This window comes from Biomphalaria glabrata, chromosome 17 (assembly GCF_947242115.1).
Source record: "Biomphalaria glabrata chromosome 17, xgBioGlab47.1, whole genome shotgun sequence".
NCBI classification, from domain to species: domain Eukaryota; kingdom Metazoa; phylum Mollusca; class Gastropoda; family Planorbidae; genus Biomphalaria; species Biomphalaria glabrata.
This window is the reverse complement of record NC_074727.1, coordinates 10,373,551-10,387,908: the sequence shown is the minus strand read 5'-3', so window position 1 is coordinate 10,387,908 and position 14,358 is coordinate 10,373,551. Positions and strand designations below refer to the sequence as shown.

General features: G+C 35.7%; 1 protein-coding gene across 1 annotated transcript; it reads right to left on the bottom strand.

The window, feature by feature from the left end:
- Positions 1–1,661: 1,661 nt before the first annotated feature.
- Positions 1,662–9,120, bottom strand: LOC129923609 (serine-rich adhesin for platelets-like). Its single transcript, XM_056015279.1, has 4 exons — positions 9,026–9,120; positions 5,637–5,670; positions 4,302–4,574; positions 1,662–2,616 (listed from the first exon to the last, which is right to left on the bottom strand). The coding sequence occupies exons 1-4, from the start codon at positions 9,029–9,031 to the stop codon at positions 2,546–2,548; spliced, it is 384 nt and encodes a 127-aa protein (XP_055871254.1). The 5' UTR covers positions 9,032–9,120; the 3' UTR covers positions 1,662–2,545.
- Positions 9,121–14,358: the final 5,238 nt, after the last annotated feature.

Below are 14,358 nucleotides of genomic sequence, written 5' to 3'. Positions count from 1 at the left end.
ACTGACCTTAGTTTAATGCCAGCCCAGGACATCTAGTGACATATCCAGCAACAAACCTGACCTATCTCATCGCCTTTAAACCTTACAGCAGCTTACATACAGGGCATACAAAACTAACGTTCTCTCTTTCAGACCTTGCAGTCTATGGACAGATGATGTAAAAGTCATCTGTTTCTGTGGACCACGGTTTACGACCAACCGCCATTACTTTTCCCCAACTAATGTCAGGTACCTTCAGAGATGCCGAAAGATCCCGAAATTCGATTCGAAAGTCAATACGAAATGTTTATGTAATATAGAGTCGAATATTTAAAGTTCTTATTTCATATTCTAGGACAACTTTGTACCAGTACTCCTTTTTCCATAGTACCATTAGAGCATGGAACGGGTTGCCTAAATCTGTCATAAAACCAGTAACCAGTCTTAAAAATAATCTTGTTCCTTCACCCATATCATTTAGGCACACACACACACACACACAAACATACATACATACATACATTACATACATACATACATACATACATACATACATTACATACACACATACATAGATACATACATACATACATTATATATATATATATATATATATATATATATATATATATATATATATATATATATATATATATATATATACGGCTCCTTTTGTCTCGAAAGGCAATGGATGCGCCCAAATGAGTCACTGGTTTTGGCTTAATCTTGAGACGGGGCAGAATCTGGTGTGGCTAATCAAGCCAATTCTAGAACGGCAGACTTTGCCACAATTCGTACATGTGTATGCCTCTGATTTAGGGCTAGCAGACAGGGCAGCTTTCTTTTTTTCCCTCTTGATTAAAGCCGCTTCAATTCTTTTGTTCTCAGCAAGGGTTGTCCCAGCACGCACAGTCTGTCTCCATGCACTCCGGTCTTTGGCTATGTTTTCCCACATACTTTCGCTGATGCCTGAGGCTCTCATGTCTCGCTTGCAGACATCTCTATATGTTAGTCTTGGGCGGCCCTTGGGTCTGACTCCTTCCACAAGCTCAGCATATAAGATATCTTTCGGGATTCTACCATCTGGCATGCGGGTGACATGTTCGAGCCAGCGTAATCTTCTTTGTGTCAGGAGAGCATACATGCTCTTCATATTGGCCAATCTCAAAACTTCCTGATTGGAGACATGGTCCCTTAAAGAGATACCCATTATGCGTCTCAGGCAGCGCAAGTGGAAACTATTCAATCTGTGCTCTTGGTACATGTATGTTGACCAACTTTCACTGCCATAAAGGAGAGTGCTCACAACACAGGCGTTGTAGACTAGGATTTTGGTCGTTGTGGTCAATTTACCATTTTCCCAGACGCGCTCGGAGAGTTTTGCCAATGCTGTGGTAGCTTTTCCTATCCTTTTTGTCAGCTCGATGTCTAAGTCTAGGTTACTGACAATTACATACATACATACATACATACACACATACATACATACATACATACATGCATACATACATACATACATACATACATACATACATACATACACATTGTGTCTTTTGTTGCATTTTACGTCTCGATAGAGGATCTTCTCCCTTTGCAACTATTTTTTTATAGATTATATATGTTTATGTTTCCTTTGAGGAGTTATTACAATATACAATAGATTAAAACCAAATTCATTTAGCAAGTGTCGTATACCAATAAATAACATTTATTTATCACAAGCTTTTAATTGTTTAACATGTATAAGTACATTCTATGAAGACAAAATTTAAAATGTTCTTTTATGTAACATTTTTAACATCTAAAGTAGATTTTGTTTCATTTTGATAAATATTTTGTATTATATATAGGCCTACTGCAATTTAAAAAAAAGGATTTATAAATAAATATACGCAATATCATTTTTACCAATAATTGTGGAGTGGAATAGAGTCGATCTTCCAAAAACACCGTGGAGCCGACTTGATAATCACATAATATCAGATATCGTATGTTGATTAAATAAATTCATTTTTTATTTAACCATTTACGCATTTTTTACCCCATTCTACCTGAAACTATATTATATTGTTATAATGAAATAATAGGACGTATTTAAGTTACAATTTTAAGCAAACATAATTGTTACACACTATGATTATTTAAATTTACACAGTATATTTTCGTGTGTGAATTTAACAACATTGACTATTTTATCACAGCTAAGATATATATTTATACTTATCAGGTGATGTTACCGTATTTTGTTGTACAGTTAATACTTAAATTTGCTCATAATTCGTTATTCAGTCATCTATTAAAATAAATCACATATATGGACCTCATTCACTAAAACGAGGGGTCACGTGATGACTTCTGTTAAAACAACGAAAAAATATGGTCACTTGTTCTATTAGAATTAGGTCATAAGTTGTATAGAATAGATACGGAAGCACGTGACTCAAAGGTGTTTCAGATGAATGAGGTCCATTTAAAAGATTTGTTTAAATCCTTCAAAGACATATCATTTCGAATTAGTCTCAGGCTATAAACACTATGGTATTAATTCAGATAAAAAAAAATTATTTTATGAGAAAATCTTGATCAACAACACAGACGCAATCATCACGAATCCAGACAGCGCTGACATTCTAGAACCTGAAAAGAAAAGCAAGCATATCAATTAGGCATGGTGGCTGAGTAGTAAAGCGCTTGGTTTCCGAGCCCTAGGGGTTCAAATCCCGATTTTTACTTTCGGGATCATTAGGGCCCCCCTAAGTTCACCCAGCTAACATTAGTTGGGGAAAAGTAAAAGCGGATGGTCGTTGTGCTGGCCACAAGACACTCTCGTTAACCGTGGGCCACAGAAACAGAAGACATCATCCTCCCCATAGAACGAAAATTTTACTTTACTTAAATATCAATCTCATCACAACAGGCAAAACTTGAGAACACAGTAAATAAATAATAGTCAATAGTATAATATGTTTAGACAGTCACTCGATTTAAATTAAATTTACATAATGGCGAAATAACTTTGTTTTTATTAATTGTAAAGACAGAAGTGATTCCCCTTAAGAAGTTTATATAAGGGCATGTAGAAAGTGTTTAGTCGCCACTTGCTCCTCAGTTACCAGCTTGACCATTGGACCTGTGTTGTGAACTGTATATATTTTTTTCTGTTAGTTATGGGTTGTGTGTCTTGTGGTACTTGGGAGAAGTGTGCCCTGCTCTGGAGATCTTTGGGCTAAGTATATATTTAATCATTATTGTATTTTATGAGGAATTGGTAGATATAGCCTCAAATGATTTCCAGGCAGTATATTTTTACCCTGATGTTCTGCATCCTGGGGTACTCCTAAACGTGACATTTTTCTAACCTTGTCTCTGAGGGATTCAACCCTGTATTGAATCATCAGATAGGTTTTACCGAACGGATGACTGTAAGTGGGATTCTATGAAGCTTGTAGGCTCATAGGTTTCCCTGAAGCTTATAGTTCATCATGACCCTTTTGTTTTGTTTTTTTTTGGCTAAAAGTGGATGTGTTGGCCTGAAGCCTGTAATCCCAGAGTGGCCAAAAGTGGTCGTGTTTTGACCTGAGGCTTGTGACCTTCATTTTTGATTTCCCGGATAGTTGTAACATATGACTAGGGCGGTTTGCCATACTATTTTTGAATGTGTAACTTTTGTTTATTTTGTGTTCAGAAGGCCTGTGAGATGTTGAGATGGCCACTTATTTACACAATAATTTTACTCTTGTAAATAAACTCTGTATATATGTTTACCTGAAACTATGTTAAGTTTTGTGTTGCATACATTAGTTTAATTGCATACATGGAGGTTATACTTCCTAACCAAGGCAATACAAGTAGGGGCCAATATGCCACTGGACGAACGTGCCAGCACACCTTTAACACATTGATCTGTTGATCTAAAATACCTAAATCTAGCTACAAGTCTAATTGAATCTTTTTAGATATGCCCGCTAACAGGTAAATTAATTGATCACAATTTTGTTATGTAGAATGGGGTGCTCTTTTAGAAACAATCCCCATTATTATGTAACATGGGCTACTCTTACAAGCAACCTTATCACATGTAACAGTTATACATAACAATTAATACTATGTCAGCACACCTAAGTTATGTGCCAGATCTGCAACATAATTAACATGTCAGCACACCTAAGTCATGGTGCAAACTCCCGGCTCGCGATGCCCACAAACTAATGGATAATAGCCAAGTAGGATCCATACAAATAAAGATCAGGCTTGACTTCCGCAGAGTCCTCTAACCAAATTTAAAATATTTGTTTAAATATAAATTTAGAAACATTCCTTACTTTGTGAATGATCAGACGTCGTGGAGTTGGTAGTTATACTGGGGTCAGAATTAATTGCAGATATCGTACTATTTGTTGTAGCTGTACTTGTGGATTTTCCATCATTTCCAGATGAAATTGAGGTTGTGCTGTCAGCTGCAGGTGAGGCTGTGCTGTCAGTTATAGTTGAGGCTGTGCTGTCTGTTAAAGTTGAGGCTGTGCTGTCAGTTATAGTTGTAGTTGAGATTGTGCTATCTGTTGTAGCTGTAGATAAGGCTGCTACATCAACTACAGCTGTTTTAAAAAAAAGAGAAGTAAGTATCCTCTGATGATCTTTAAATATCATTTTAAATATCATTTTAAATATCATTTTAAATATCATTTTAAATATTTTAAATATCATTTTAAATATCATTTTGAAGAAAATAAAGTTAAAAAAAAAGATTTTAGTGATCGAAATTGCTGAAGATGCATTAATTATTTTTAATTATAATTACTTTTTTAGTACATCTATACTAACAATAATAAATTTGTACGATTGGAAACATGTGTAATCATTGTTTCGGTAAACGCAATTTTCTTGCTTTTAGCAATCTCAGTGCGCTATGAGTCAGTGGGGTTGCAGGGAGGTGTGTGAACGGATATCTGGGAGGTATCCGTGCTGTCTTTTCAAAAACATTTTTTTTAAAGCTGCTTGAGTCTGCATTCGAATTCTAGCCTCCATGGTAGAAGACCGATTAGTTATCCACTGAACTATCCAAGTACTTATATATAAGTAGAAGGTTTTATAAAAAGACTGAGTGCGTTTATGTTAACGTATTAGCGATAACTAACATTCATTATTTGTTAAATGTCACACGTGTTTCGGATGTTCCTTTAGAGTTGAAGATAATTTACTTTCTAGCCCAAACCTCCCGCAGGACGACGGGCACCATCGGGAAGTCCTAACGACAGCCCAGCGTGCATACCGCACGACCAGGCAGCAATTTGATCAATCTATTGTAATTAAACCAAAAGCAAATGAAATAGTTGCTATAAGATACTTATGTCTTATAATAATAATTTTTTTATATTAAAACATGGTTTGATTAGTGCGTAATTAAGTATCTATGTTTTTTTTTTTTTTTTTTAAATCCACTCCGTTCGTCCAATTTGATCCAACTTGGCATGAAATAGGTGTTAGTAGATCATTGCAAAGACCGTAGGATACGTTACATCACTCTCACGGAAGGATTTGAATTCCTACATTGTTTTACTTCAGTTATATTGGTTTTACATTTTTGTACCTTAAAGAACAAACACAGGCGACGAACGTATTATCAGCTAGTAGCTAATGGACTTCATATAATGACATACCTAAGGCTGCCAGAACAAGGAGATAGAACCAGATCTGAAATAAAGTTATATTAATAAATAATAATAATAACATTAATACAATACATTAATGATGAGAACAAAAGTATACATGCACATATTAATATGTACCAATAGTGAACTTAATAGTAATCAGACTTGTCTTCAGATCAGACGATGAAGGAGATGTGTAGTATTTCTCGTGGCTACAAAGTCCTAGCAGTCCTTCAAGTATTTTAGGATGTCGGTCTAGAATTCAACGTTTGGTACAGAATGAGTTACCAGAAGGCATCGCAATTATGTATGAATACTATAAATGTAGACACAAGCCGCAAGTGTTACATTAAGTAATTTAAAACGTCTACATGGGGCTTATCTCCCTTTAACGTTGTACCTTTGCTGTATAAAATAAAATGGATTGATTACGAGCAATTGATTACTGTTTTTGATTGACTTATTTGTAGTCATCCACAATGAATAATTGTGCATAGTTTCAACTTCCACTAGACATATGAAATGAACATTTCATTTAGCTAACGCAGATGAAATAACGAGTTTTTCCTTAAAATTCGTTTTCCATCAAGATGAACACAATTCCCAGTGACCCATATACATATCTAGTTACAAAGTACAAAGATAAAAGTTTCACATAAGTTTGAAAATGAAACAAAGATAAAAGTTTCATCAGTTTATTATTATTATTATGTTAGAGACGAACGAGTATTCATTCTCAGGCGCTGCCAGGGTCGACTTTCGATAAATGAAACAAAATTCACCATAGTCCCTTTATCAGCTTCCACTAAGGAATTTTCTGGTGATGTGGCAGGTCTGCAGTAGTACCGCCCTCTGACAGGCAACGGAATCTTCTTAGAAATGTTAAGGGCCTTGAAGGTATCCGTGAGGTCAGTTGTTATTATCCCCTAGGTTGATATAACAATGGGGTATATTGTTGTTTTTAGATAACTTCCATAAACGCTTAATCTCCAAGTCTAGATTCCCATATTTTCTTTGTTTTTCCAACTCAGTTTTTCTTAAATTATGAGACAGTGGCACAGCGATGTCAATGATTGTAACGTTTTTTTTCTTTTTTTTTAAATCAATGAGCAGCAGATCAGGGCGATTAAAATCTACCGTTTTGTCGGTCAAAATAGGCCTATCCCAGTACAGCAGATAATCAGTAGACTCGAGAACATCTTGTGGCGAGTATTTGTAATAAGGAGCGGTATCCTGACTGATCAAATTGTGTGTCAAAGCCAAGTGCTGGTGTATTAACTTTGCAACTTATGGTTATGACGACCTGGAAGGCAGATTTTGATAGGGCTGAACATCCTGTCATTATGTGTTTCATTGACTCACCCACATTTGCACATTATCGGCATTTGTCAACAACATTAAGTTTTAGAATATGCTTCTAGTAATTTTTTTGTCCTAATTACTCTGTCCTGTATTTCTGTAACAAAGCCTTGTGTTTCAGGGTAGAGCTGACCTGCTTTGAGCCATGTTAAGGAAGCAGTCTTGTCAATGTTGTCCCCATCTAATAAAGTCGGGAATTTTCCTTTGAGTGTTTTAGATCAAATAAAAATAATATTAATTTAATAAAATGTTGAACAAATTGTACTGTTTGATACGCAATTAAAAAAAATAACAAAATTACAAAGAGAGCTTGTGTGTTCATATAAACTCAGGGGAGGCCCCTAATGAGGCCAGCACGACCAGCAACCTATACGTTTCCCCAACTAATATCAAGTACTCATTAGAGCTGGGTGTACTCAGAGGCACCCAACAAATACCGAAAGTAAAAATCACAGTCTTCAACAGGATTCAAACCCGGGATCCATGGTTCGGAAGTCAAGTGCTTTACTACCCAGCCACGTTTGCTCTTGGTAAGGAAGAAAAAAGGATTCGCTAGCACAAATGAAAAAAAAAAGAATGTAATAATGATATAGTAATGCTCAACAAAAATGGCTAAGACGGATTTTGGGAGTCAGTTACACAGATCGGGTATCAAACAATGAACACCTATGCCGAACTGGGAGTCGAACACTTTGTGAGGTTGTGACAGAGCGTCGCATGAGGTTTGCGGGACATGTTCTACGACAAAACGAACTACGCATACCAAGAGTTGCGATGACATGGAGGCCAATACGAGGAAAGCGCAAACAGGGACTTCCTCGTATAATTTGGCGCCACACATTCATGGAGGACCTCAGAACATTGGACACCTGATGGGAGGAGGCTTTAGACATTGCGAATGACAGATCTTTATGGAGACAGCTTGCTGCCCAATGCGCCGAATGTCACGGGAGGAAGTAAGTAATCTGGATGATGGTGGACTTTCGGACAAAGGTTTATCTCTTAGTTCTGGCCTCCGGTAAAAAAATCCTTCCTTTTGGATGTAGGTGTCTTCAAAGAAAAATAAAACTTTTTTATTGTTTATAGCTAAAACACCAGAAAACACATAATATAATAATAATAATCATTCCCAACCTCATGACCAAACACAAGGGTCGATCTACTCCCTGACTAGCACCCCACACAATTGAGAGGTGCTGTTGGTGGTAGAACAAGAGGAGCCAAACGGATCAAAGGGACGAAATAAATAAATATAGACCATATCAAATAGTTCCTTCCTATAAATAACTGCGATGATAAACCTCTCCAAGGCTATAGGCAAAAACTCTTCCATGAATTCAACAAACCCTTAACATTCCTAGGAACATTATCGTTGCCTGTCAGAGGGCGGTACTGCTGCACATCATCAGAAAATTCTTCAGTGAACATTGATAAAGGGACTACAATTAATTTTTTTTTCCCTTTAACGAAACTCGACCCTGGCAGCGACAGAGAATGAATACTCGTTCGTTTCTAACATTTATTATGAATAATAGTTATCCTTTTGTTGGGTCATAATGTCCAAATTTACTGGTCTTACTAACAGTATATACGTTTGATTCCTGTATTTTTTTTTTAAAAGGTAAAAGTTCTATATGCTAGAAATTCACGCTTAGTTGTTATTGAGTTGCTCAAGACAACATATGGTGTCAGTGAGGTGTTGTGAAGAGATATCTTTCAGGCAATTCCACCATTTGACTATTATTATTATTATTTAATATCATTAATAGATCTAGTGACGGAGCTCTATTGAGACAGCTTGCAGCCCAATGCGCAGAACGGTGCATGAGAATCTAAGTCCTTAAGTTTAACTAAGTCACTAAAATCACAATAAAAATTATGAATAAGAGCAAACAAATCTGTTATGTATACGATTTTTTTTATCTAAAAAAAAAGTAATATTTTGTTATTTTTTTTAAATGTATAGTTTTAATGTGTCAAATTTAAATAGGTCTTTCTCCATTACAATTAGAAATAATATGAGCTGGCTTCACACTTACGTTCATTGTTTAGTCTACCCGTAGTCGCCTGGTTAGACCCAGTATCACAGATATGCTTTCAGGACAGTAAACCAAAAGACAGTTAAAATTTTGAGGAAATGGCAGCTTTTATAGCTAGGCAATATACATGTTGCTACAACAAATTGATTGATGTAGGCGGATGTTATAAACACAGATAAGAGATAATCACTAATATACTTAAATGAAAGCTGTATGCAATAATTTCATGTTCTGCTATTCTTAGAACATAAATTCGTGGAAAAAAAGATTTTATCTTCAATCTTAATCTCGAATTTTCTTTTCTTCACCATTTAGTTCGTAAGTCAAAAGAAACATGGAGAGATAGAAATAAAGTAGTGCAATGTTTCTCAAAGTGGCGAGAGACATCAAAAAGTTAGATTTTCACCCCGCTTAAAGCATCAAAGTCAAGAACGGAACACCGTTACCAAGTGTTTTTATGGATTTTTCAACTTCAGAAATTCATTTACCTGGCGTCTACAACGCACTATATTTCTTGTTAAAAAGCACAGGTCAAAATAAAGTTAATTTAATACGGAATGATAAGGGGGCCGATACTGAAGAAGTTCAAGCACGTTTGCTATGAGTCTGGTAGTACTAACATCATCCTCGTATTCAGCGAGTCATCCTTTATCGGGAAGGTTTGGTTCAAAGTTTGGTAGTTTGGTACTCACAACAGATATTTACAGAACAATGGTAGGTCATTCAGGAAAACATTTGAGCGTTCTCATACATCTAAGAAGGGTAGACTTTAAAGATTAGGGAAGAGGTATTGAAATATTTTCAGTAAAAATAAAATTTGAGTTGCAGATGTTTCAAAATCAGTATGAAAGGCCAAACTTAGTTTAATAATTAATTATTCAAACATTGGTAATATTGTTTTTACTTGATTCATATTCAAATATATATATATATATAGTTCGTCCATCGTGGTTCGATGATGACCACTTTGTCATCCAGGGGGCTGAGGGCTTTGCACTGGGGTTTTATGATATTGAAATATAGATTTATAACTAAATACAAACACAACATAAAAAAAAGAATTTAAAAAAATAGAGACGACCTTCCTTATCACCACGTCAAGTCAATCTAAGGAGTGCTCCCAACTGTTTGAGAAACGCTGACGAATGGGATTATAACGAGGTTGTATCAAATAATCTCCTTTGTAAGGAAGTTCTGTTTTCACTAAAGGGACAGTTGGGTTTCGGTATCCGCTTTATAAACTTTCTTCTTTAAAACATAATACAAAATACAAAAAAAGGTTACAAAGACAGTTGGTGTGGAAACACAAACTCAAAATCGGCCCCCGAAGTGGTCCGCTCAGGCAGGTCCAAAGGCAGGTTTCAATATATTCAGAAAGACTATCAGAAACGAAACTATGAACTACCATTTATCAACAACTACAACGCTATCTCAGTCGATAAAAAAGAAAAGACTTGCTCGTGTCGAAAGTGTTGCCGATACTGTTGTATTGTTATTAAGACTAACGACTTGATACCACAAGATACGGATATTTATTAATGTTATTATTATTTCATAGTTAATATTCATAGGTATTCAATGAACTGATTGTTATGAAGATATAGTTAAATCACAGGTGTAACTCACAAAGACCGCATCACGAATGAGGAGATTAGAAACAGGACCACGCATAACACTTTGTAGACTTTGCAACAGTAGTATATAAAAAGTAACGAAAAAGATATATACTACTGTTGCAAAGTCTACAAAGTGTTATGCGTGGTCCTGTAAGTGGTACATATATGATATAAAACAGTGCAAAACACTACTTAGTAATTTTTGTTAAAGTGATATTTATTATATACTATATTCCACTTATATGCATACTAAATAGATATTTTTTTTCTCTTTGTAAATGTAGTTCAAATTACTAAATCTAAAAATACAATTTAAAAAAAAAAAATTGACAAAAATTCTGAAACCGTTTGCATAAATGTCTTCAAAATATGATAAATCGATATCTCCCTTACAAAATAGTCTCGGGTATTTTTACTATTCACTCCATAGTGTCTCAAAAGTCTCCAGGGGGTCAGTCTATCCACGTTGTCAAATGCCCTCTCATAGTCTATAAAACTGACGTAAAGAAGGGAGTTCCATTCCATGGAATGTTCCAAAATTATGCGTAGCGTGGCTAAATGATTTGTGCATGATCTCTCCTTTTGAAAGCCGGCTTGTTGGTCACGGAGATGTGAATCTACAGCATCTTTCATTCGGTTTAGCAGAATGCGGTTAAACACTTAACCCTCGATAGTTGGAGCAGGAACTAAGATCGCCTTTCTTGGGGAGTTTGATGAGGTAGGCCTCCTTCCACTCTGGTAATACTTCTTCTTTTTCCCATATCTTGCAGAAGAGAGGGTAGAGTAACTTCAGACTGGTATCACACTGGGATGCTGTCAGGTCCTGCAGATTTGCCATTCTTCAATTGCTTGATTGCGCTGTGAATCTCTTCCTTGGTGGGTGCACTGCACTTGATAGGTGGGTTAGGGTCTCTGGTGAGTTTGCAGGAGTAGGTCTGTTAAGTAGCTCCAGGAAATGTTCAATCCATCTCTTCTTTTGTCATTCTTCATCTGTTATCACGTCACCAGTTTTGTCCTTTACTGGTCTCTCTGACATGGCAAATTTTCCAGATAACTCAGTACAGGTCTTTGCTGCTGTTCTGAAGGGCTGCTTCTTTAGCCAGTGCTTCAATGTAGTTCCGCCTGTCTGTTCTGATGCTACGCTTGACACTCCTATCTATTTCAGCATATTCTATTTGTGCTTTTACTTTTGCTGCCTTTTTTTTACTGTTGTTCACGCCTGCTTTCTTCTCTCTTCTTTCCTTGATCTTCTGAAGAGTTTCTGCTGAAATCCACTCCTTGTGGGAGTAAGACTTGGGACCCAGTACTTCTTGGCATGTGGAGGTTACTGTTTCTTTCACTTTTTGCCATGTCTGTCCTACTGTATCCTTTAGGTCACACCCTTTGCAAGCTTGCATCCAACTTAAAATGGCAAGCCCTAACCTGGAACCCCCAATGAAAGAGGAAGAGGGGACGGCCCAGGAATACATGACGCCGCGATTTGGAAGCAGATGCCAAGCAGTTGGGCAAGACGTGGGGACAGTTGGAGAGACTCGCCCAGAACCGAGGTGCCTGGAGGAAGCTGGTTGATGGCCTATGCCCCAGAAAGGACCACAGGCAGAGATGAGATGAGATGATGAGATTTGTACCAATAATAGGGAATAGTTGTAAAAATGGATTATTTTTATGAAAAAACTGCTTGCATAGCTGCATAATTAATTTTAAAATTATTATTTTTTTTTGCTTTCAGAAAAGAAAAGAAGCCGTAGTACCAGAACTTTGAAAGGTCTAAAATATCATGATGTCGGACTTTCAAAATATCTTTTTTAGTTTATGAGAACTAAGCGGGACGGATGGAAGGATGGACAGACAGACCACACGGATGTAAGATTCAATGCTTTCTTTGCAACCAACATTTCATCTTTACAAATAAAATCAACTTAACTTTAACGATTTCCATGAATGGAGGACAAATTTTTCTCCATCTCAACACATTATAGAATATCCAGGATAAGCCATACAGCAACGGAGGTTTCTTTTAGTACATTTCTTGTTTCCCTTTAGCACATGGGTGCAAATGAAGAAAGCTGCTCTGAACCGAGTTCGGTGGAGAGGTGTGGTTGCGGCCCTATGCTCCCCTGGGAGTACACAAGTCAAGTAAGTCAAGTCATTTAGCACACCAGTTAAGAGAGGTCCATTTAAATTGAGAACTTAAGAACGCTGGCACATAACTAAACATTTTAAATTCAAAATAGAAGTATCATATATGTGTGTATGTATGTATGTATGTATGTATGTATGTATGTATGTATGTATGTATGTATGTATGTATGTATGTATGTATGTATGTGTGTATATGTATGTATGTATGTACGTATGTGTGTATGTATGTATGTGTGTATTATGTGTGTGTGTATGTGTGTATGTATGTATGTATGTATGTAGGCCTATGTGTGTATATATATACATATTATATATATATATATATATATATATATATATATATATATATATATATATATATATATATATATATACAGAGAGAGAGAGAGAGAGAGCTTGACAGGACTCGATAGAAGCTTACTGACCATTAACTGTCTGAATTATTATGTCACTTTGTGTCTGAATTATTATGTCACTTTGTGTCTGAATTATTATGTCACTTTGTGTCTGAATTATTATGTCACTTTGTGTCTGAATTATTATGTCACTTTGTGTCTGAATTATTATGTCACTTTGTGTCTGAATTATTATGTCACTTTGTGTCTGAATTATTATGTCACTTTGTGTCTGACTTATTATGTCACTTTGTGTCTGAATTATTATGTCACTTTGTGTCTGAATTATTATGTCACTTTGTGTCTGAATTATTATGTCACTTTGTGTCTGAATTATTATGTCACTTTGTGTCTGAATTATTATGTCACTTTGTGTCTGAATTATTATGTCACTTTGTGTCTGAATTATTATGTCACTTTGTGTCTGAATTATTATGTCACTTTGTGTCTGAATTATTATGTCACTTTGTGTCTGAATTATTATGTCACTTTGTGTCTGAATTATTATGTCACTTTGTGTCTGAATTATTATGTCACTTTGTGTCTGAATTATTATGTCACTTTGTGTCTGAATTATTATGTCACTTTGTGTCTGAATTATTATGTCACTTGTTTTAGTGTATCCTACTTGTGTGTTGGAATGTATTTTAGGCGCCTCCGAATCCGCGCATATCATACCAGACCAAATGGTGAGAGGAAGCCTATCCATTACATATGTGCCATTCATACATCAAAACTGCCTCTGCTCTTCCTGAAATTATTGCTAGATAAACCAGAGTTGGATAAACAAGGCAACTGTGTTTAGACAGTGCATGAAGCAAGTAACCAGTACACTCTCTTGCAAGTATAAAAAAACACATTAATGAAATATAAACGTATTTTTCTTTTTTATTGGTCAGAAATCATTTTTAACAAGTCTAAAATGTAAAACTAAATGTAGATCTATGAAATCATCATTCAGTAATTATAAAAAATATAAAACTATTAATAGTATTTGTATATTTATTTTCTGGACAAATGCAAGAGCACAACGCAAACCAAATGATTGACTAAAATTTACACTTTGGAAACTATAATTTTTTAGACGCATTCAGCTAATTGGGGTAGAAGTCGAGGTAGTAAGAACAATGTGTACACTAACTACCATATTTTCTCTCTTATTGATAAAAATTGTTTTAAC